This window comes from Callorhinus ursinus, unplaced genomic scaffold (genome assembly GCF_003265705.2).
Source record: "Callorhinus ursinus isolate GAN/ISIS: 27379988/994484 unplaced genomic scaffold, GSC_fseal_2.0 scaffold6, whole genome shotgun sequence".
Lineage (NCBI taxonomy): Eukaryota > Metazoa > Chordata > Mammalia > Carnivora > Otariidae > Callorhinus > Callorhinus ursinus.
The window spans coordinates 51,375,785-51,401,253 of record NW_027397068.1 but is presented as its reverse complement, the minus strand read 5'-3'; the positions used below and the strand labels follow the sequence as shown (position 1 = coordinate 51,401,253).

Genomic DNA, 25,469 nt, shown 5'->3' with positions numbered 1-25,469 from the left:
CCTTTATTTCAGGAATCAGTTGAGTCAGCTATCTCTTTGGGTGACCCACTGACACAGTTCTGCAAGAGTGGAACAGGGAATGAGAAAGAGCGTGCTAGAGGAAATAGTACACCACAGGGCAAGAAGCCCTGGCCATAGGGGAGGCCTCCTTGCCTGTCTTTCTGACAGAGACTGTGTATAGCCTTTGCCTAATAACAGAGACCACCAATGTCCATGGGCAACTGGGCTGCCATTTTGAAAGCAATGTTATCTCCATTTCATCTTCCTACCAACCTTATCTGATGAGTGGAGGACTATAGTCCTCAGTTTATAGATGAGAGCATTTTGGTCTTAAGAGGTTAATGAATTAGGTTCATGCAATCAGAAAATGGTGGAGTCTAGACTAGAACCAGGTTCCTGTTATCTGCGTGCTAGTTTATTTTGCTCTTCAGCAATGCCGATCATACAAAAAAGGTTTGCCCTACTTTTTAAAAAATTCATTAACAATTCATGTAAAGATAGGAGCAATCAAAAACACATGGAACTGAAAAAGCGAGTCTCATCTGCTTGCAAAAATATTTTAAGATTCCTCAATGTTGTGCAAATGTGTTTAAATAATAATGGCCTGAGAAATTCACTTAAACTGAATTCACTGTTTTACAAAAGTAAGGCCATAACAAGCCAAGTCAGGAAATTAAAATTTAAGGCTGTCATTCTGTGGTTAGAAAAAAGAGGAAAGTGAGTGAGTAAAAAAGCATATGAACACATCTTTTACACTTGGGTTTTAAATAGGAATAAAAGGAAATTATAATTTAAGGGAAAAATAGAGAAGTTCAGAAGGCTTATAATAAGTATTTTCGGATCTATCAATGAAAATGTCTACCTCAAGAAATGTTTATTAGCATAATATATTTCAAAATGTAAAGCTAATTGAAAGCATATTGAAGAAAACAGGCAGCTCTTTTCTCCGTGCTGAGGAGGGAGCTTTGCATGTGCGTGCGTGTGTGTGTGTGTGTGTGTGTGTGTGTCTGCCTCAGGCTTTTTCAGGGTAACTCTTGAATAGTGTTCCACCATGAATCTCTTTCCTGTCCCAAACTGCAAGCTTTCTAACCTGAATTTTATTTCCCCAAATTACATAATTTTATCATTTTCTAGACTCCATCTGCTACCCCCACACAATGTGGGAAAAAATGGTACAACTGTCCAATGTGAAAATCTCACATATTCTGAGCTGCATGAAAGACACAAATATCAAAAATGTCTCAGAATATTTTTATTATGAGTCCCTGTTTACTGGTACAATGTAAAATTAAAGCACCTTTAAAAAGGAAAAAGAAATCCAACAATTATAAGATTGTGCGGCTGCCACAAATTCTTTTTGGAAGAAGACTGAGCATAAATAATTTTAAAAACAAATAGAACATTATCTGTGCCTAATGGATAATATAGCCTCTATGGAAGCATTATAGTTTACGGGCTGTAACTCAGACTTCTGAGTTGTTAAAATTCATTTGTTCCCAATGACAACCCACAGAACACACAGACATACTTAGCACCCTGATTTTGGTCTCTACATACCGTTTCCCACTGAAAGGATCAGAGCTCTTTGGGGAAATGGTTAATTCCAGGAAGATAGGAAGGAAATATGACTATTAAGTGAAAGCAATGTAAATTCAATGAAACTGAAAATTCTGTTCCTCAGTGGCACTAGCCACATTTCGAGTGCTCTGGCCACATATGACTAGTGGTTATCACATGGGACAGTAGCCTTTCCATCACTACAGGAGTTCTACTGGACAACATTGGTCTAGAGATTAAAAGAGATTTAAAAGACTTAACAACAAAATGCACTGTGTGAAACTGTTTCATTTCTGATCAGAAAAATAAAAAGATTCTTTTTTGGATTAATGGGAAAACTTAAATACAGCCTGAGAATTAGAATATTAAGGAATTATTGTAAATTACAATGTGTGATGACAGTATTAGGTATAGAAAAACATCTTTAGTTTTAGAGATACATCTGGAAGTACATAAATGAATAAACATCATATTGTCTGGAATTTTAACATGCTTCATAAAAAATAGATGAAGTAAATATGGCAAAATGTTAATAATTGTTAAATCTAAATCAGAATATTTTCTATAATTCTATGTATGTTTGAAACTTGTCATAATAAAATGTTAAATTCATAGCTTCTTGCATTTCTAGTTTTAGAATATCAAATGTAATTTGTACATATTTATGTATAAGCATGTGCATTTCTATGTACACTAGAAGCTAGAACCATAAAGGTCCAGTATTTTGGCCTCAAAAATAGTAATTGCTCTGCCTAATGTGTTATTGCCATAATTAAGCCAGGGATGATTAAAACTGAAATGACAGAACACAGAATTACTGTGGTCTTCAATAGACTGTTCTTGTACCTAAGTTATCCAGACTACTGGGTGGATAGACACTCAATTGCCCTATACAAGTGGCAGATATTTTACATTTGAGAAGTATCAAAATTTTAAAATATTTGTTGTTTTAATTAAAAGCACTATGATAAAAATATCTAGACTATTTGGCTAAAATCCCATTCAATATTTGATTTATTATAAGCACAAAGTACAAAAGCTACAGGTTATATAAAGTACTCTTTTTTTTTTTTAAAGATTTTATTTATTTATTTGAGAGAGAGATTGAGAGAGAGAGAGAGCACATGAGAGGGGATAGGGTCAGAGGGAGAAGCAGACTCCCCGCCGAGCAGGGAGCCCGATGCAGGACTCCAGGATCATGACCTGAGCCGAAGGCAGTCGCTCAACCAACTGAGCCACCCAGGCACCCCTATATAAAGTACTCTTAAGCTGAAAAGCCAGATCATGTAAGAAACGCATTTGTTCAATAATACTATTCATGAGCAATCTGCCTAATTAGGTCAAATTGAATTATCAGTGGAAATATATGATAAAGTATTATGTCCTAACCAAACAAAATTACCAAATTGCATAAAAACCTATGTAAATATTGTTGAATCAGGATTGTATGAAATATAAACAATATATATTTAAATATTGAGATCCATTTGATGAATTTTCCAATATTTATCAACAGAAGTTTAAAACATTTTAGAAATTGCATATTTCTATGGTATCAGAAGCTAGAGCTCCATGACACAAAATAATGGAAATACTTGGTGTGTACTATTCATTCATTTAATGAGTATTTCTTAAAATGAATTAGTTATCTATTATAGCAGGTTATTATTAAGATATATTTAAGCAGTATAAATCAGTAAATCATGTAGTGCATTTAATTTAATTCATATAATGCAGATAGAAGCACTGACTTTAAAATTAACTTCTGGATCTCAATTACTTCATTTAGTGGAATTGACAAATACTGCCTTCACCCCATGATGTACGTGAATGGCTTAATCCCAATATACAGATATTAGAAACTGTAGAGTGCCAAATATGACTCCCTTATATGGTAGAAAATACAGATTAATAGAACAGGGCACTACTTAATTTTGAGTCTCAAAGATAACTAATATTTTCATGAAATAATATATAAATACATTGACAATTAAGTTCCATACTGATCATTAAAAAAAAAAAATATAACAGCATGTAAGATAAAAAAATCTGACAACTTACTTTTTTATAGTACTGACAACCTGCCAATTTTTAAAAAAATTTTTTTTATTAACATGTAATGTATTATTTGTTTCAGAAGTACAGATCTGTGATTCATCAGTCTTACACAATTCACAGCGCTCACCATAGCACATACCCTCCCCAATGTCCATCACCCAGCCACCCCATCCCTCCCACCCCCCACCACTCCAGCAACCCTCAGTTTGTTTCCTGAGATTAAGAGTCTCATGGTTTGTCTCCCTCTCTGGTTTCATCTTGTTTCATTTTCCCCTCCCATCCCCTATGATCCTCTGTCTTGTTTCTCAAATTCCTCATATCAGTGAGATCATATGATACTTGCCTTTTTCTGATTGACTTATTTCGCTTAGCATAATACCCTCTAGTTCCATCCATGTCGTAAATGGCAAGATTTCATTTTTTTGATGGCTGCATAATATTCAATTGTATACCACTTGCCAATTTTATATAACATATATTTTATATCAGTACCATGTTCAGCTCTAATGGTTTTGGCCAAACACGATTCAGTTAGGCCAAAAGCTTTTAGGATTCAATTTTAGGAAAGTAGTAACCAGGGGTTTTCAACTTATGTAATGATAATTACATCATGAAAACTGTCCTCAAATATACTTACATGTTTACTCTTTGAAATTCAGAATGCCCTTTTTCTATGCTACCGTAGATATAGGTTGAATCCCAGACTAGTTATAAAATATATGTAAGATTTGCTCTAGCTTACTGTACTAACAGCAATGGTCAAATTCTAGCCTCTGGAAACCAAGGGCCAAGTATTTAGGAAGAAAGAGGGAAAGAAAAACAGAATGCATTGCCCTTCTGGAGCCAGGATCAGTGTAGGTAAAATTTTGAAAGAGCTGACCTTTGCCCTGACATCCTTCTAGCCTGCTTTCTGTGTCCCCCTTCTGCCTCAATGGAGTTTGTTTTCTTCTTCCTGTACCCCCTGCCCCCCTCCCCACCACAAGCACTGGCTTTTTCCCTCTTCCGTGTCCTACACTCCAGTCAACCGTCAATCTCTCACCAAAACAGTTGGATCAGATAGAGGCCACAGGAAAGCAATCTGATTAAGAAACAAAATGTGCCTACAGCCCTTGTAGTTGTATTTGTATTACTTAAAAAATAATACTAAATATCACAAATACTTAAAAAGGGGAAGTTTTAAGATTCTCACAATTTGGGGGGAGAAAGCCTACCACAATGATGGGGAAGCCCTTAAGAGAGAGAGAGAGGGAGAGAGAAAAGACAAGTCCTCAAAGCACGCCAACCTCTAACTCACAGTACAAATAGCACTTTCCACCTCAGACTCCAGGTTCTCTGTATGCTCTGGGGTTTATGAAGTTTCCCTCAGTGTAGCTCAGAGGGATGGAGGGGAGGGCTCTGCAGGTGGCTAGATACTGGGCTACTTAATGTTGAGAACTGCTTTAAATACTTTAGGGGAGTAAATTTGCATTCTTATTTATATTTGGCTCAGGATTAATTTGGAATTTACTGTATTTCATCAACATACACTACTTCAGAGTTATAAGGGGAATGAATCTCTTTTGATATTAAAACCCAGCAGCAGATGGTCAACTACGGCTTTGCCACACAACACTGGCAGCTGACTTTCTTATTCTGATAGTCAAATAGATTGTAATCATTTTTCAACTAGCTAATTTCAAACTTCATTTAAAATCGAAACAGTGCCTGAGTTTTGATGGCTTATTAATTAAGCGTAAAAAGTAAGAATTTTGAAACAAAAAAAGACTATACCAATAAACTTTTTATGAAATGTTTAAGAGCAGAAGAAGGAGATATTGACACGTATAAGCCATGATCTAGCCCTCAGTCACAGTAAGAAATGTTTCACTTCATCATGCTTTGAAAACCTCTAATAAAAACTTGTGCTGTGTCTCGTGTGAGTGGCAATAAGGAATGTTAGGAGATTTTTAGACATCAAGAGTTGTTAAAAAGCATCACTCCTCTATAACTAAAGTCGTAAAAAAAAACAACCCCAAAAAACCCTCCAGATGACAGTATTTCAGTGAATGGCTTTTAAGACACCAATGTTGGAATAGTAATTACCTGCAAGGGACTTGCCAGGGACCTGTTTTTAGGTACTGTAAATGCTTTGAGAACATTGTCTTCATCTTCTGATACTGGCGTCATTAAAACGGAACTTGTAAGGATATTCTAAAGGGAAAGAACAATTTGAAATTTAAATGAGTCTGCAGAATGAGAGCTGACATAATTTTGACACCGCAGAGAGGAGATTATTATGAAGTGATACACATGAGCAGGAACAAATGGAGGAATCTGCCAGAAATTTTCTTCTCACTGAGCTTAGCTATGCCCCAACCCTAATCCCACTGTGGCAAACACCACTAAAATAGAAAGCTTTGGGGTCTGACATAGTTCTAGGCAGGAGATGAGCACAAAAAAACATCTGCTAAAGGGATTGGTAAACCCATGCTTTTAAAAATGAAAGCCTGGGGCGCCTGGGTGGCTCAGTTGATTAAGCATATGACTCTTGATTTTGGCTCAGGTCATGATCTCGGGGTCGTGATCTCAGGGTCGTGGGCTCTGAACTGCATGGGGAGTCTGCTTGGGATTCTCTCCCTCTCCCTCTCCCTCTGCCCCTCCTCCTGCTCGTGCTCTGTCTCTCTCTAAAATAAATAAATCTTTTTCAAAAAATAAAAATGAAAGATTTACTTAGCTCTAGTTAGAGTACTATTTATTTTGTATATTGGCATCAAAATATTTTAGAGCTACAAATTAATGGCAGTATAGTATAATGATTAAAAGCATGGAAATTTAGACTAGACTTTCTGAGTTCTAATCCAGAACCAGAACCACTTATTAGCTATATAATCTTAAGCAAGTAAGTAAGCTTCCCTGTGCCTGTTTCCCAGTTGGCATAATGGCAATGATAGTGTTACCAACTTTTCAAGGCTGTTTTGAGGATTCAATGAGGTGATGCATCTAAAGCTCTTAGAATAGTACTTACCCCTTAGTACATACTGAATAAATATTCACAATTGTTATTAGCTCTGATTCTCCATAAAGGACAACCATTCACAAATCACAAACTTTAAAAATGGCGGTAAGTGAGTGCTAAAAAGAAAGGAGCGATCAAGCCATGACAAGACATGGAGGAAACATAAGTACATATTACTAACTGAAAGAAGCCAGTCTGAAAAGGCTACACAGTATATGATTTTAACAATATGAAGTCTTGGAAAAAGCAAAACTACAGAGACTGTAAAAAGATCAGTGGTTGCCAGGGGTTGATGGGGGCAGGGGTTGGTGGTGGAGGGATGAATAGGTGGACCACAGAAAATTTTTAGGACAGTGAAACTACTGTGTATCTATCATATTCTAATGGTGGATACATGTCATAAATTTGTCCAAACCCACAGAATGTACAGCACCAACAGTGAACCCTAATATAGACCATGGACTTTGGGAGATGAAGTGTCAGCAATGTTGGTTCATCAATTGTAACAAAGGTACCACTCTAGTGGGGAATGTTGACAATGGGGAGGTGCGGGGGCAGGGGTATGTGGAAAATCTCTGTACCTTCCACTCAGCTTTGCTGTGAACCCAACACTGCTCTAAAAAATAAAGTTTATTTAAAAAAAATGGTGGCAAGCAAAGTAATACAGTAATAAAAACAATAAAGGACGTTTGCTATAGACACGGATGGGCATCATGCTAGATGCTGCATAAAACCAAACAGGAGGCACTGTAACAAGGAGGAAATACTACTTTTGGAAGACAAACAAATTAAATGAAAATGTGAAATTAATGTTCTGCTTTCATGAAAATATGTATTTTCATGCAGCAGATTTTTTAAGTGGCAGGAACTCTCAAACTGTAAGAAAATAAATAATGAAAAAAATCTGCATGGAAAAGAATCTATTTCCAATACATAAACAAAATTTCTATATTCAACATTAATAATCATAAGGAAATAGTCATGCAACAGAGAATATTTAGAAGTATGATGCATTAAATAGTGCTAAAACCACAGGAGCCTCACATGCCACGCAGAGAATTCTGTGAGGCACCAACATCTCTTAACATGGGCATGCACTTACTGGCACGTCTGTCACGGGCAATGCCTGTGGGAACAGCTGGGTGTTCAGACTCTCTCCTTCCCAGTGGCTGGAGCAGAAGAAGTTTCCTGCTTTATCCGTTGGAGATTCCACCTAAAAGCAAACAGGAAGTGCTTCGTTGTTTCTAGAACTAGAACTTCCCATGGAACGTTGACACTTGAGAGTAAATTTCTGTAAGATGAATAATATCTGAGGATCTAATGTATAACACGTTGACTCTAGCTGGTAACACTTATTGTATATATATTGTATATATTGTCTATTATAATTATTGTATAATTGAAATTGGCTAAGAGAGCAGAACTTAAATGTTCTCACAAAAAAATTTAAAAAAAGGTCAACATATGAGGTGTTGGATGTGTCCATTAACTCAGTGAGGGAGAATCCTTCCACAATGTATATGTATATCAAATCATCATGTGGTACACTTTAAATATCTTACAATTTTGTCAATCATATCTCAATGAGTAAATTTCTGGTCAGTCTCTTAAACGTTTAACCTTATATGAAAAAAAATTCCAGAGGCACTATATCTACCTGTTGGAAATGCTTCTTGCCACCCAAGCTAAAACTTTTTTTTTTTTAAGGTTTTATTTATTCATTTGAGAGAGAGAGACAGAGAGAGCACAAGCAGGGGGAGAGGCAGAAGCAGACTCCCTGCTGAGCAGGGAGCCCGACTTGGGGCTCAATCCCAGGACCTGGAGATCATGACCTGAGCCGAAGGCAGATGCTTAATCATCTGATCCACCCAGGCACTCCCCCAAGCTAAAGCTTTGATCCTTGCAAGTTAGAGTCTTTTTCTTTTATACTATAAGTTAAATACTATTATTTTAATTTAAATTTCAACTCTCCATGACATCTGCAAATTAAAAATCTTATGGATTATCTATCCATTTGTGTATCAGTGATAAAAATGTACAGTAAAGAGGCGCCTGGGTGGCTCAGTCGATTGAGCATCCGTCCCTTGATCTCAGCTCAGGTCTTGATCTCTGGGTCGTGGAGTTTCAAGGCCCACACTGGGCTCCATGCTGGGCGTGGAGCCTGTTTAGAAACAAACAAAAAGTACAGTGAAAAGCTTCCCTCTCTTTCCTGTCTCCTCCCTAACACATTTTATGTTCAAACATGAAGCAGGTAGAGGTGGCTTGGCCTCCCAAATGAAAGGTCCCACACCTACTATGGTGGCAGTACCTCTTAGCCGCATCTTGTAGGAAAATCTTGTATGAAAAGTGGTGTTGTTACCCAGTCCTGATGCCAGACACGTAAAGCTGCCCACAAGGAACAGAGGCAGCAGGATTCACATCTCACTCCTTCCAAAGGATTTCGGGTTTACCTCTTGTTTGATCTTTTTCAGCAAAGGTGGTCCATTTTCTTGAAACTCGGCAACAATTCCAGGTTCGTCGGACTCCTGCTTGATCACATCCTGTAGGTCTTCTACTAGATGAGATGGTGTCTGAGGCTGAAAGGAAGAGTGGGTAAGTTTGCATCAGAGGACAATTTCTGTCTGTGCTAATCAACCAGCTAACCTCAGGAACTTGGCCCAAACTTACTAGCATCTTCAGAGGACCATATTTAATTTCTTGAGCTGCCAGGCTGTGTTTGAACGGTGTAGGAGTTCTTGGAGAGCTTTCTAGGATTGACCTTTTGATAGCTGGAGTTCTAAAACTTTAAAAAGAAAACAAGTGTTGGTTCAGTATGAAAGAACATTTGTCCTTGCCATCACTCTACCTATTAAACGCAATATTTTTGTACTGAAAAAAAACTTTTATTGATACGCAATTGGGTATGTGAATTAATCATATATGTGTTGTTAAGAAAAAGGTAATATTTACATCCCGTATTACCAAATACTTCAAAATATGATACTCCTAAGAGCATTAAACTATTTTTCATCTTTCTTTAATCATTCTGGAGACACATATAATGCTCTTAGGTTTTTATAATGACTATAAACATTGTAAAGATCTGTTGTCATCTACAAATCAATTTGATCTATTTATTAAAACAGGCCCACAATAGAAAACACAGGTTAACCTTTTAAAATGTACTTATTATAACTGGAAATTGTAAGATATAATTTTTTAAAGGTTTCTTATAATTCATATTGATGTTCTCTGCCATTTCTTTGAATTGGGTAAGGCTTTTTTGAATATAAACATTGCTTAATCACTCTTTGGCTTCTGATCATATGATATTCCTGGGGATTTTAGAAGAAGTCTTATCTGTAGATAAATTTCAAAAAGGAAACATAAGATTAAAAAAATATGAACTAAGTAAAGAACCATACCATTGTTATTCTGAATTTTATAATCAGAGAGGAAAGGAGGTTGAAAATCTTGTCTTCAGTGAAGAAGAAAAAGCCTTACCGAGCAAACAGATCAACTGAATGGAAAAGTTATATGAGGACTACCTCTGCATGTGGTCCTACATAGTCCTTCTAAATAGGACATTGTGAAGTGAGCTACAAAACATAATCTAGTTTATCTACTGACTTGCCACCCCTAGGTAGTTTTAACATACCTAGGATGGATACAGTCAATGTGAGAATATACATGATTAGATACATCAAATGTGTCAGACATTTGGGGGCTATATTCCATTAATTAAATGTAAGTAAATAAGGAAAAATAATTTTATTCTTGAACCAAGGACTTACATAGTATTTTCCTTTTGAGTTTTCACAGTCTGGTCTCTATGAAATGGTGTTGTAACAGTTAATTTGTGACCATTGAGAGGTGTGGAAGTTAAAGAAGGCATTTCCAAGTCTAAGTTTTCATGGTTACCAGAAGTGTTTAAGAACTAAATATGGGAAGAAAGAAAAAAATTACTTAAGCAGTGATTCTTATTCAGCCCAACTTAAAAATCACACCATGATAACAAGCAAGTATGTTTTACTGACCCACTATGTAAAATAATAAAGATGTTAACAAGCATGTAGTATTGGACAGGGTATTGTTTTATTTCAGTTGGAGTGCAATTTGGAGTGTAATTTCCAAGAAATAAAATCTAGGGTCACTGCTGAAGAACTTGAAAAATCCTATGAAAATATTCTCAATAAATGCCGTTTGCCATTAAAGAGAATGAGATGCACTCTTTATTAAGATTTTAAGCCTTAAAGTGATTTTTTGGAAATTAATTATTGTTTTTCTTTCATGCTGTTTTTTCTCTTTAATGATCTATGAATATTATGATAGAAGGCTTGCATTATGTGGAAAATTCTTGAATAATAAGCTGTGTTTCTCAGAATGCATTGTTCTGGGGAAATAATAGGTGTCCCTCAGAAAGTCTCAAGGTAAAATAAGTTTGGGAAACATGCATATCATAATCTCCTGGAAATTCATAATGCGCATCAGTGTATTAAAAAAAACTCTGAGAGGTTCTGCAGTAAAGAAACCAATTTTAATTGTGACTTAGTGTTTCCCAAACTTATATTCTTAGATTTTTTTCTGGAACATCTACTACTAAAGTCTTGCAGAACTAATATTCTCCAGAATACAATTTGGAAGATACAAGCAAATGACAAGATAACTTTTTGGGTGGGTGCTTCATTTGTTCATACTTAAAGCTGTCCTTAAAATAAACTCAACAGACATATAATTGGAAAAATGTTTTAAAGTGCCCAATTATCTATTAACTTCAATTAGTTTAGTAATTAAGGAATACAAGTCTCTGATAAGAATTATAGTTTCCATGCCTTAAAAAAACTCTATGAAATAAGAATATTCATGGCAAAAACCATGTTGATAAAATAGTATGGAGTAACTCAAAAAAGCCAATGTTGAGAAATTAAAATTAAAACATAAGTTGTTTTTCTTGAGTATTTGTTCCTTATGCTTTCCCAAAACTTTTCCACCTAAGGATGGATCAGAACCTCTAAGTTTCTGGTTGCAACCCAAATGCTCTCCAAACATAGTTTGGGTCCCTCCTCCCCTGGGTCAGTGAATCACAAAATAATAAGTGAACAAACAGGCAGGAAAAATCTGCTAAAGTTTTTAAGCAGAGGGAAGGGATGGGAGAAAAGGAAGGGATAGAAATGTTAAAACTCTAGTGCTGGAGGAAATAAAAGCACATCCCATGCAACTAACAGTGTTTCAAATCACCAAAAAGAAAAGAGAGAATTATGACAAAATCATCAGTCAGCCTACAGACAGCTCAAACTTTGGGAGGCAGTATGACTTAGCAACAGCTAGATTCAACGATGGAACGAAATCAGTGAGGGCAACAGTAATTAGTCATTTGTTCCAAAGGATTAGTTTCTAGATTATTAAGGCTCGAGTGGCTGTTGAAAATTAGTAATAGCTGTGCAGAAATCGTGCTCTACCTGCGAAGGGGAGAAGGGTAGGCTTTTGACAGGGGAACGCTTGGGAGTTGAGCTGCTGACGTCAGCAAATACGAAGGAGCTAGAGTCTCCAGGGGCCAAGGGGCTTGCCTGGCCCCGCTTTTTTCGTAGGATGACCAGTGGAATTGTGCTGTGCCTCGAAGGAGGTAAGGGCTTGAGTGGGTCAAGTGAACCCTCATTCAACTTGAGTTTGTGCACCCTCGTGCTAGTTTCTCCTGCAGGTCTAGTCACACTGCCCTCTCTTTGCTGAAGCTGTAGGGCTTTGCCTGCATGATGTTGGCTAGGTGAAAAATCTGCTTCTTCAAAGAATTCAAAACTGCTGAAATCACACCATGCTGAAGAATCCTGAAACAATGTGGGAGGCACAGAACTTTGAGATGGTGTGTGCATGTTGTGTGCCATCACCTGAAACACAGCGCTGAGAAAGAGACGCTGACGTTGGACAAAACACCTGGCCCTCTTGAGAAATAGCTTCAGGATTCACAATTGTTCTGGTACACTGCATGGCAGGTCCACCGTGCTGCCTGCAGGCTGGTCCTGCGTATGTGCCGCAGGGACACCCCCCGCCCCCCTCTCTCACCCCCGGTACGCTCTTATTTGCATGCAATCCAAAGCAAAAAGGAAACCTGTTCCAGATGGCACATTTTGGCAAGGTGCATCCCATTTGATGGATATGCAGTAAATGCTTTTTAGCGACAAAGGAAATGAACTGAGTATCTACTTTTTAGGTCCTGCACTCACATCTGCTTCACTAAAGATGGTTTGTCTTAGTGAACCACTTGGGGCTGGTATTCAATAATCAATGTTTTGTGGCGAGAGCCATGTACCACTAATAAACTCTTACTACTTTAAATACATTGAAAGACTGCTTTAAGTTCTGAGTAAACGCAATTCTTAATGTGCTATCCGAAAGCAAAGCACAATTCTGAAGAAACACAAAGAAGTAACAAAGTAAAATAAATTAAAAATAACTCAAATATCATTCCATAACCCAGGATCTACTTATAGGTCATTAACTTACTATTGTAAAAAATATGCATCTTGAAGGAAATGCATGAAAAGCTACCTTTTATCTGGGTAGTCTATGAATTCAGATCTCTGAAAAAACATATATGCAAAGGCTAAAATCATACTTTTACATTAATATATGCTAATAACATGGTATTTGCTATAGAAAATGGCAATCATTTGAGAAATGGGTTTCCTAATTCACCTTCAAAAACATTAACTTGCCTTAACAATTCTACTTACAGAATCTATAAATTGAAGTGTTTCTGCAAATTCTAAGAGGTTCTTAACATTATCCAGAATGGTGCCTTGGTGGACGATCATGCACCTTGCTGGAGAGGCACTTTCTTCAGGTAGGGAGCCAGGATCCACAGGCAGAGATGGAGTGGAGTGGTGTTCTTCCAAACAGGAAACAGGTGCACTGTCCCCATGAGGTCTGGTGTGGTCAGCGATGGTGGTGCTGTGCCACCCGGGATAGCTGCACGTGTGGTTCTGGGTCTAAGGCGGGGGGTGGGGGAATAAAGAAAGAGCGGGGAGAAGAAAGGGAGAAGGAACTAAGCAATGAAGTTGCACAAGGTATCAGATGCTGTTGGAGGAAAGATAAAAGTAGTTGCATCATCCAAAACTTGCGCCTATGAAACAGTTGTCAAGATGTTTCCTTTTATCGATGCAAGACCCTGCTTTTCCATAGTGTTATGGTCTGTCACCTCCGTGCGTACCCTCACTGGCATCATTTTGCTAAAACTGCAAACAGAGGGACTGTGTCACAAAGTACAAGTCTCACACGGACTATCTTCAAGATCTACTTTAACATACCTTCCAAAAGGCCATACAGAGTTGCTGAGAATAAGAGTTGTCCTATTCTCCTTCTAACCTACAGAAAGGCCAGGGGACTCCAGAGTTAGAGGTGCTTTTATCTGCATATGTTCTTGTTGCTTCTATCCCCTCTGAATGTTACCGATTGCACGGATGCACTGAAGGGCTGCCAAATCAACGTGGTTAGGAAAGCAGAAGAGCACATTAACCGAAGTCTCCTTTCAGCATGACCACGCAACAGAGAGACATTGCAAAACATGAACTAAAGTTAAAAAGTGGTCGAACTAACATATGCACATAATTATCTTATTATTTAACCCCAAAGGAATCAACTCCTAAGAATCCCTACTGGGTATCACGTCTTTTATTCTCCTTGTTGCTTGACTACATAGGTTACATTGGGGCGCCTGGCTGGCTCAGTCGTTGAGCGTCTGCCTTCGGCTCAGGTCATGATCCCAGGGTCTTGGGATCGAGCCCCGCGTCGGGCTCCCTGCTCCGTGGAGAGCCTGCTTCTCCCTCTCCCACTCCCCCTGCTTCTGTTCCCTCTCTCGCTGTCTCTATCAAATAAATAAATAAATGAATAAATAAAAATCTTTAAAAAAAACCCCCAAAACTACAGAGGTTACAAAGTACATGCTGCTTTCTCAGTTCACAGCTCAACCACCAAAAAAGGATGTCAAAATTCAGTAGTGTATGAAAGTATGGAAATCTAGGTTAAGAAAAATAATAGAAAAAGAAAAAGCGTCAAATGAATAGGTACCAGACAGATAACAGAGCTTTGTAAAAATTGCAGATTTTTCATTCATTTATATCTGTTAATTAGTCTTTGAATGGATAATGTCCCGAGAAAACAAGAAAATCGATGGCGCCCACCACAAGTGGACTCTGCATTTCTTTTGCCACATGAAAGGGCTACTTTCAGTTTGGTCAATATACGCTGGGATCCAACCGCATTTTAGCACAAGTGACTTCTGTTCCAACACTGTTAACGGATCTACAGTCTTGGTTAGTGTAATAGTTAGAAAAGAAGGGACAAGAGACGGAGGGCACTGGGGTGAGGCTGCTGTCCCCCCGATTCAAGCACACGGTTCTCTTCTTACCGGGAGCACCTGCTGTCCTTTGAGCTCATTCTCAGTTGACATGAGGAGCAATTCTAATTCCTTTATTCGCTTTTCTTTCTCAGGGTCTTCATCATTATAGTGTCTCTGAAATTAAAAGTGAAGGCAGAAAAAAATTCAAGGGCCTGATTGGAAGCTGCAGATACAATGGCTGTGGCCCCCAGTCATGAGGGACCATTGGGCCCCATGAGCCTCAGCGTGAAACCAACACCAACTGAATCCGGCCATTGTACAAAGCTTTGTGAGGGTTATTCCAGACGTAAGGGAGGTGATGTGAAATCTGAGGCTCGAGTGGGCACTCACTGATGTGCTGGTTCAGCTGATAACATCAGAGAACCAGAGAATTCCTGAGCAAGTTTGCTCTAGAAGTGAAGATTGGTAGCTTGCTGGCCAGAACTCCACCCACCTCTCCACTATTCCCTCTTTTTTCTTTACTTCAGTTGGTCAAGTGAAAGTAAGTGGTTAGATGAAAGAAATAAAGCGTGTCTTAAAAAAGTTTGCTTTGAACAGCCAATGAGTTTCTTTATGAAATGGTCTTCAAATGATCTTACCTGAATGGCTGCAGCAGCAGGCTGAGGGACATTGACTATATTTACATGTAACGCTACAGGATATGGGACATGACTGGAGACCTAGATCAAAAAGGCAGACAAACAAAGGCCGTGTCATTCATGGTCACATAGGCTTTAGGGCACTTGGCTTCCTGAGGTTTTGCTCTAGGACTGAGGAAAAACAAAACAAAATAAAACTCTACTGATAAAATTCACACACACACAGAGAAGAAAAAAAAAAAAAAAAAACACCCTCTAATTTGAAATTTTAGCCAGCCTTTAAAAATGGCTAAATAAGCAGTTTAAGCAACATAAAGAGATTTAAAGTGCTCATTGATCTTGATGAGAAGTATTCCTTAATTAGAGAAAAACACAATGAAAAATATAACCTAAAAAGCATTCATGAATGTATGAAAGAAGTCATGATGGGAAAAACTGATGGCTCTAGCTATTTATAATAGAAATATTTTTCTTGGAATAATCATGAGTTTTAGTAAAGAGCACAGAACCACCTATGATAGTTCATTCACCTGAGACTTTTCTGGAAAGTCTGTAGTCAAATGAATGGAACAGATAGAGAAGAGTAAAAATTATTTAGCAATATATTTTGAATATAATTTGCATATGAGCTCCACATTCTTGGCTAAGTTTCACCATCTGTTATTGTTAGTTTTAAGGTTAAAGTTTATTAATCATGTCTTTATTCTCCTTATTTTTATTTTCCCAACCATTATAGAAATTTTTTTTCCCTGAATAGAAATATCTGGCAATTAGGAAGGAATCACACTGATCCAAAGGAGGATGAAAGAAGACATCAGAAAATGGTGTCACAAACCTGCTCCTGACCCAGAGTAAGTAGGTAAACATGACTGGAAGGAATACGTTAAGACATTTCTGCTAGATCACTACCAGAATCAAATTTACAGAATCAAACTTGCTTGTTAAGTAAATTTACATTCAAAAGCTAATCTGATCTGAAGCACTTAAAATCCAACAACCTGGACTCCAGTCTTCACAGTGGGCTGTGTGACTCTTTGCAGATCACTTAACCACCTGGTTTCTGGGGATGTGCCCCCTGATAACAACACCTCCCCCTATCTACCTCAAAGGCTGTAGGTGGGGATCAAAGGGGATCATGTTTATGGAAGTTTTCTGAAAAGTATAAAAGTGTGAGGTATTATTACTTCTACCTGGAGCTAAAATCACCATCTCTCTCAGTAAACTAAATTCTCAGAAATGGCTTACATTTTGTGCTTCAGAAATGTGGTAATAGGAATAGTCATTATTCACTGAGGGCTGGCCAGCCGGAGGGAGATGAGCCGAAGGTGGAGTATGAGCAAAACCCATCAAATGGCTGTTCTTCTGGAAACTGGTGGCCACTGTTGGTGGGCTGGCTTTAGAAGACTCTTGCAGATAACCTTCCTGCTCGACCTTCCGACGCATTGTAGAATTCCAGTGGTTCTTGATAGCATTATCAGTTCTGCACAGAAATATATCACATAAGAATTTTACAAACAAAAATTTCAACTCAGATTACAGTTAATGGACAGAAAACTGTTTCGAACAGAGACCTTTTCTTCTGGTCTTTTGGGGTTGTTGTTGTTTTAATTGCTTTAGTCTTCTGGACCTCTGAAAAATCATGCTTCCCCTATTACCTAATTGAAAATCCATAGATTTTTCTCATTACCCCATAGGGAACATACATGGACTTCTAGAATTTTTAAATTCTTTAACCACTTTGTTTCCTTGATAAAAAGAGTTATTTTCAGTGCGACCACCCTTCATGTTTATTCTGACTGTTCATGGTCCAAGGCTCTAACACAACTTAGAGATCCAGCGGTTCTAGAAAATTGCTCCTTTGACTATGTCTTAGCAGGGCCTGCCCACCACAACAGGCACACAGTAAAGTTTGGTGAATGATAATGATGGGCTACTGCCTCACTGTCCGCTCTTTATCTCAAATGGCACTAGCCAGAAATTTTGAGTCAAAAAAAAAAAGAAAAGGAAAAAAGAGAAAAAAGAAACTCTCACCTCTTGACATCCACCTCAAACTGTTCTATAACCAGAGGTGAGAATGGAGAATGGGATCCAGAAGGGAAAGATGCCAAGTCCTCATATATTTTCAAACTGCAAAGCATTTTTACTAAAGTCTTTCAATTCTCAGGAAAATAGTTTCTCAATTCAAAAAAAAAAAAAAACCGTTTTAAGCCTCCCTTTTACTCTTTTGATGGGGGTGGGGGAATGTATGCTAAAGAAAGAGGAAGTTCAATCGCCCCTTAAATTTTTACAAGAATCAACAGCATATCCTCTCAGGCCAAATGGGAGAAAAGGCCTCCTTTTGGCAACCTCTTGGATTCTCTGAGCTGATGCCGAATTCTCCATGAGGGAGGAAATGCTCTGGAACGCCACACAAGAACTCTACATCAACCATCAGAGCCAGAGCCTTCTTTGAAAGGACCCTTTCTCCAATTTTGAAGCTCAAGAATAAAATTTATTAAATATTTTCTATCTTACATTATTTACATAAGATTTATAATGAAAAGTATTTTCCAAATTAAAGAAAATTTGTTTATAAACTATTCCAGTGGGGTAATTGAGACAAAAATGAGCATCTACAGATGTCCCTAATAATGAGGTCATTTTTGTGCCTTGTGCATTAAAAGAAAGCATAACACTGACCTTATTTAAAAACCTGAAAGCAGTATGATAATTCTAGAAATACTCTATTTATTTCTTCAAAGGAAGAAAAATGAAGCCAAGTGGTATAACGAAATGAACGCTAGTAACAGGAAAATGACAGCTGAGCTTCTGGTCACTTCACCAGCTGCATGAACTCAGAGCAGCGACAAAATGTCTATCCTCAGTTTCCTGCTATGTGTTTAGAGTTTTATAGTTTACAAAGTGCTTCGACGTTCATTTTGTTTGATACTAACATTGGCCCTGGGAAGTAGGCTATTACTCATTTTGCAAATGGAGCAATGGAAGCTGAGGAAAGTTCGATGACTTGGCCCAGAGCTCACTGTTGGGTGGATTCTGGAAGTCCTCGACCAGAGAAACGCTAAGAGCTCCTCCAGTTTTAAAATCTATGGATCTGGCATATCTAATGAAACACTTACAATCATTGGAATGTAATTCACTCACCATACATTTAAAACAAAATGTTCAATACCCACTCCCTCGTTCTTCCCAATCAATATATTTTTTGACATATTATTACCGTCCAGGCAGTAGCTTTGCGATTTCTGCCCATCTGTTCCCCAGTCTCTTGTGTGCCTGGTAAATAATTCTGTCTTCCTCTTCTGTCCAGGAGGTTTTCTTAACTTCTGGATTCAAGTGGTTATGCCACCTCTCCCTACATTGTTTTCCAATTCTCCCCTTTAAGTGCTTGGCAATAACAGACCAACGTTTCGGACCGTATTTCTGTACAAGCTCTATCACCTTCAGATAAACACACAAAAATAACCTATGTTTTAATGTTATGTAATGACTCAGTGTAATCATTCTTCAGTGTTACAAGATCTTTAGAAAATGTCTAAGAATCTGCTTTCATTCATTGGAAATATGGGAATAGAGTCCTCTGCTTCCTGACACTTTACCTGTTTCCTCTAGTTGGCAAACATTCAATAAAGATGTCTTGGGAATATTCTGAATTGTGATTCACACACCAATGAGGAAAGAACTTACTCTCTGATCTTCTTCTTTGGTCCAAGGACCCTTGATGAGCTCAGGGTTTAGTACCTTCTGCCATCGGTGCTGGCACTGCACATCTGTTCGATTCTAGACAAATAAAAAAGTATGAGCTGTCATATAGATATGATGTGATAAGCACATGAAGACTTTGTTGTAGTGTGAAACATACATAGACAATACACACATTCAGGAACATTTAAGACACACATTCAGGAACATTTTAGGGCATGTTTGGAGAGCCTACCTATCACTCATTACTTACATTTAAAAAACATACAAAGAATATATCAAAATTGCATTTAAAATTAGATTTGCCATATGAACTGAAGGACCACATACTGTACACATCGTTGTCAATTTAACTTAACCTTATCCTCAGCCCGTGGAAGTACCTCGATGGACGAAGACTAAGACTTGTTAGTGATTCCACATGAAGGTCAGGCTTTCATGGAAACCTACTCTAAGTGACTCAAGTTTGCTTCCCATTCAAACTAAGAGATGTGCTTCAATTTAGGGCCTCGGGTATTAATATTGCAGAACAAAGATGAATAAAGAGAGGCCCTACATTACAAGAGAGTGTAATCTTACAAGAAAAAAAAAGACAAATATATAATTAACTAATAGAAGGCAGAATTTGATTCACATGCAAGAAGAAACCAAAGCAAAATGATATTGGGCTGAGAACAGAAGCATCTCCTTAGGAGGGGAAATTATGTTTCCTAAGGAGGAGTCTGGAAAAGCTCTTGATAGGGACTTGGGAGGATGGATGGAACATTCTAGGAGATGACATCACCAAAGACAAAAAGCCCAAAGGAGGGAAAGCAGAAATGAATTCAATGAAACCTGCTCACAGAGAGGAAGTAGGAAACAGAACTGGAGCTGTATGTTGGGGCCATGTGGAAGGACCCTGTATGCCAGGTCGGGGCAGTGTACTTAATTTGTGAGACTCTATGTCACTGCTGTTGATTTTGAAAAGTTCAGGGACAGCTGCATTTTAGGAAGCTCCATATGCCAACAACGTTTGGGATGGATAGAAGAGTGGAAGGCTACAGGCAGGGAAGCCAGTTAGGAAGCCACTGTAAGTGTCCAGAAAAGAGGGAAGGGGGCCGAACCTGTTGGAACAGCAAGGAGGATGGAAAGAAGGGGCTGACTGAGAAAGGAATTCCAGATTCCATAGTCACTGCTTGGCTGTAGGAGACGGGAAGTGGGGTAAGTCAAAAAGGATAAACCAAAATTTTCAGCCAGGGTATCAAAAGTATGGCCATCGAAATAAATAGGAAATTTAAAAGAAGCTAACTTGAAAATATCAGGAGTTTTGTCATCCTACCATATAACAAGTCATCAGAAAGCTAATTTACATTATCCTAATAAATAAAAAGATAAAACAAGAGGCAAAGTTTTAAAAAAAAGTTGTAAAAATCCTTTAACAATCTATTTAGAAACCCCAATTATATGCATTACAATATAAACTATAAACTATAAGTTTGGATGAGGCAGTTCTCCCCCTACTTCTTATATATGAGAGAATGTGTAATGTCTTAATGCCGTCTCCCAGGACATAAATGCTGGGTTCCTTTTACAGAAAGAAAAAATTACAAACTTACCGGGAGATAATTGGCAATAACTTTCCAGTCATCTGTTCCATTCTGTTCCACCAGCTTCTTTAGTTTTTCATCCTAAGACATTTAAAGTTAATCCTAGGATATCAGTCATTTACTGTATAACTTTATTCAATTAAGAGTAAAATGGAGCCAATCTAAGAATCCAATCCAGAAAAAAACCCTCAAAAATATCCAAATACAACAGACATTAATGTAATATACTGGTTTAAAGCATAGATTTATTTAGAGTCTGACAGACCAGAGTTTGAAACTTGACTTAGCTATTGACTAGTTAGATGGGCTTGGGTATATCATTTTGCTTTTCTGGGCCTTAATATTGTCTTCTATGTCGTGGGAATGCTGATGTCAATGTGGTTCATTGGGGATTACATGAAGTAGCTATGCAAAACATTAAACATAATACCTGGCTCACTGAATGTTTAGTATATGATAACTATTAAAAGTTTTGCTTGATGGGAAATAAAATAATGAACTCCAATGTTAGAGTCAAAAGACATTTAACTATGACAATAAATAGGATCTTGAGTAAGAAACGGTTCAAGTTCTATTTTAACATTTAGCTAGTTCAACCTCTTTCATGCAAAAAATGGAAGATCATTTTTTAGATTAAATTTGAAGGCACGGATAATGTAAGAAAATAATTTCATTTTTGCATCAATATATTCACAATTTAAATGAGGCCAAACTTATCAGAACACTGAAGACATGAAACATCAGGGAGAAATCTTTCAGTTCACAAGTGTCTTTCTAAACACGTTCTTTCAAGTGAAAAAGAACCCCCACGTTTCTGCAAAGGTAACTTTCACACACAACATGGGTCCTTGTAGGACACAGACACAGGAATTAGGAAACCAGTGTTAACAACAGAACTTCTATATCTCTCAGGATCATCTAAGATCACAACCTCCATAGATAAACTATGAATTTCCTATGGAGCTCACTGGTAATCCCACCTGCCTATCAAGAAGGGCTCTGTTTTAAGTGAAGTAGGGTGGAATGAAACCGAAGAAGAGTTAGTATCATTTATTCTAATGTAAAATCCTCTAAAATCAGTTGCAAATTTTTTTGAAAACTTTAAAGAAAAAGCAATTTTCCCCATACATGAATAATTTTGCTCCTTAAGTATTGTTCCATTTGTACAAAGATCAAGCTTTTGATAAGCTAGCAGAAAAAGAAAGGTGGGAAGAAGACACATCTTCATTCATCACTGAAGGCTGTTAGAATAGACATTCATGTATATGGCTCTGTGAAATATACATCACAAATGTTAAATCCATTATGACAAGATGAGTTCTGTGAGTATTTTGTTTCATACTTTTGTTTTGGGAAATAGCAATTCATTCATTTGTACAGAGAACACTTATTAATATCTTCCTTTGTGTCAAGCGATCCTGGGCTCAGGGAACACAAAAAGGAGCAGACATTTAGCCCTGCCCTCAGCAGATTTGTTGTTCGTCTACTGGGGGAGGCACGCATGTTACAGCAGTCATAAGTAAGAATGTGTATCCAATGCCTGGAGGATGCATCCGACCTGCCTGGGGAATCCAGGGAGGACCTCACAGAAAAGGTGATGTCTTCACAGGTGATAAAAAAGTAGTAAGAAGTAGTGCAGCAGAAGGACAAGAACACAATTTGCAGAGAGAAAAACACAGATGAAACCTAAAGTGAGAAGGAGGGGACATTCAAAGAACTATGAAGAGTTTCGAAGCAGATGGTATAGAGTACACGTTGCGGGAGTGGTGAGAGGTCAGCATGCTGCTCTGGGCAGGCCAGGGTAAGACTTCAAACAGCCAGCTAATGAGTTTGAGCACCTGTAGTTTAGCTGAAACATTTTTTTCCATAAATTGATACACCCTAGGTTTGTTCCATGTTTTGATAACATGATTAGTTACCTCTTCCCTGGTCCACCTAGTTTTCCCCAAGTGACGCTTTCCAGACTTAGGCAGCAGCCCATCATAGTCATGATCACACATCTCAATGTCTTCATCATCCTCGTCACTACTGTATATGCTGCAGAAATAAAAAATGGGCAGACGTGGACTGAAACCAGAAGACTTAAACTACTAGGTAGCAAAATTTACATGAAAACTCAATCTTTTCAAAGGTTATGAGGATAACATTTTGAAAACTTGCACAACAAGATTGTTTTCTGCCTTCTGTTGCTCTAGTATTGCAAACTGGTTCTGCTGTTAGTGGTATCCACAGATACGGCCAAGGACCTGGCACTTTCTTATTGCTCTGCATGTTTAAACCTGCTGAGACTGTTAGGCCAGTGACAAGTTACACATTTGGCAACCTTCCAACCAATGAAGGTTTAAGTTGAAAACTTAATGTTAAGGACAATAGAAGAAACAAGAGCCAATTTCCTTTATATAACCACATGCTAAAAATCTTTGGCATACATCACATCATTTAAATACTATTTCTCCACAACAACAAGCAACTCAATGATGTTACTCCAATGGGGCTGGTGTTTTATTTAGAGAAAAAGAATTCAAGAAGTAATACACCCAACAATACAATTATAGTCATCCCTTAAAGATGAGAAGATTAAGAGAATGTAAAAGGAAAGGATTTACAAAACCCGAGGAAGGATAAGGCCATTGCGTGATCAGACTGCTTTGTACACAACATTAATATCCAACAGCTCAAAACTGCAGGCCAGTTGATCCAACTTGTGGCCGCGATGACAATAGTCAGTCTCCTAAGTAACTAAATGAGTAATTAGGCCACTTGGTAGTCACACTCTTACTTACTTTTTTTTTTCCTATTTCTGACTGAATGGTATTTGACATCTCCTAAAATGTACCTAATTCAAAACTAAGGGATTCCCCCGAATGCCTTAGTGTTTTGAAGAGAGCCTTTTCTTTTACCTAGTAGACCAAAACTCTGAATTTTGATGACTTTTGAAGTAACTCTACACTTAGTGTTTATTAATCGTATACCAAATAGATGACAGTAATGTTAACAGCCAGTAAAATTTATAGTTTACTTTTTTTTTTAAAGATTTTGTTTATTTATTTGACAGAGAGAGACATAGCCAGAGCAGGAACACATGCAGGGGGAGTGGGAGAGGGAGAAGCAGGCTTCCCGCTGAGCAAGGAGCCCGATGTGGGACTCGATCCCAGGACCCTGGGATCATGACCTGAGCCGAAGGCAGACGCTTAACGACTGAGCCACCCAGGTGCCCTATAGTTTACTATTAGTTGTAATTTTACTTATAAAACATAAGATATGTTATCTTAAATTCTGTCTTAATATAAGATATTAATATAAATGTATCTTAAATATCTTAAATTAGACTCTTAGAAACTTCACTAAAATTTTTCATTGTAATATTGAGAAATCCAGCAAACTGAGAATAAAAATGACATAGAGAAACATCATAGTGCCAATTATGATTTTTATACAGGTTTTGTCTTCCCAAACTAACTTAAAAGTATATATTACTCACCCCTTACAAGTCAAGCAAAAATGCTTTCCAAAAATCCTGAATTTGAGGTACTTATAATTTAAAACTATTATTTTGGGCATAATCTGTAAGTCCAGGATTCATGGTGCCAAGTAGGATGTGATCCAAACTCCAAATGCCACCACAAAAGAGATCCCTAAGCTGTATTTCTCTAAGCTGTATTTATAATCTACAATCATTTTTTATTGTCTATTCTTTTAAACAAGAGTCTCATCCTGTTCCCCACTGTCAATAAGAGGCTCTAAACAACAGATTAATAAATATAATAGATTCCCGCTAATAAAAAAACACAAGCATCAGAAGATAAATATATACATATCATAATCCCAGAGCTGTCAGTCGGCATCTTTCAAAAGGTTCACAGGGAACTCCTTGGAAAGCCCCCAAATGAAGTGGCACCCTTATGAAATATCAGAAAAGCAGGGTAATCTGAAAAAGGAGTCACAGATTCCATTTACTTTAACGTTGTAGGTTTGGCCGGATCTGGAGATTTTCAGAAGTGAGAAACTACATTTTCCAAACTAATAGTAATTGGGCATCTTTCTCCTGGAAATAGCTCACCTCTCAGGAACAAGCAACAAATGCGGCGGCCCATAGGGGGCAGCCAACGTCAGGTGAGAAAGGATAGGCATCAAACAGGACTAGAGTTCTGGAAGTCAAGGTGCCAGTCCTAATTCTGCCTCCACTTCCCTGCATGACTTGGACAAATCACTTCCTCTCTCTCAGGACCTCAGTTCCTCGCCTTTACCTAAGGGCTTGGATTCTATTAGTAAGGTACTTTCCAGGGCTAATAAATGATGATTTCATGTCTTCCGTGCTTTTTCAAAATTCAGCACAGAAGCAGAGATGAGCAAAACCAGAGTCTTGGGGGAAAACGTGGTGTGGGACTTCTGCAGGTCCTGAAGAGACCATAAGGGGAGCAGGGCGAGCCCAGGGCTGCTCATAGTCTGCTCCTGGGGCCATCAGCAGGTTTGGCACCCGGGCGAGCTTTTGAGCTTTGCAGGCGATGCCCTCGCTCTAAGTTGTCCCGGTAGCCTAAATTGCACGACTAATTTCTACTAAGGACCTGAAATAAATTTTCCTTTATCTGCTCCGACAAGCTCTCAGACTCAACAGTCAGAGGACT

At 38.0% G+C, this 25,469-nt stretch overlaps 1 protein-coding gene and 1 pseudogene across 2 annotated transcripts in view; one reads left to right on the top strand and one right to left on the bottom strand.

The window, feature by feature from the left end:
* The window catches only part of LOC112818587 (purine nucleoside phosphorylase pseudogene), a 92,913-nt pseudogene that overhangs the window by 4,429 nt on the left and 63,015 nt on the right, over positions 1-25,469 (top strand).
* The window catches only part of MYB (MYB proto-oncogene, transcription factor), a 35,052-nt gene that overhangs the window by 7,387 nt on the left and 2,196 nt on the right, over positions 1-25,469 (bottom strand). Inside the window, exons 2-15 of one of the 2 annotated variants that reach the window (XM_025865717.2) lie at positions 22,764-22,881; positions 20,854-20,925; positions 19,244-19,336; positions 18,777-18,997; positions 16,805-17,039; positions 15,560-15,640; positions 14,991-15,095; positions 13,318-13,572; positions 12,049-12,411; positions 10,384-10,526; positions 9,278-9,392; positions 9,061-9,186; positions 7,713-7,823; positions 5,698-5,805 (exon numbers count right to left, since the gene is read on the bottom strand). In XM_025865717.2, the coding sequence (XP_025721502.1) occupies positions 5,698-5,805; positions 7,713-7,823; positions 9,061-9,186; positions 9,278-9,392; positions 10,384-10,526; positions 12,049-12,411; positions 13,318-13,572; positions 14,991-15,095; positions 15,560-15,640; positions 16,805-17,039; positions 18,777-18,997; positions 19,244-19,336; positions 20,854-20,925; positions 22,764-22,881 (2,146 nt within the window). The remainder of the gene's footprint in view (positions 1-5,697; positions 5,806-7,712; positions 7,824-9,060; positions 9,187-9,277; positions 9,393-10,383; positions 10,527-12,048; positions 12,412-13,317; positions 13,573-14,990; positions 15,096-15,559; positions 15,641-16,804; positions 17,040-18,776; positions 18,998-19,243; positions 19,337-20,853; positions 20,926-22,763; positions 22,882-25,469) is intronic. The other variant, XM_025865724.2, reaches the window with a different exon arrangement.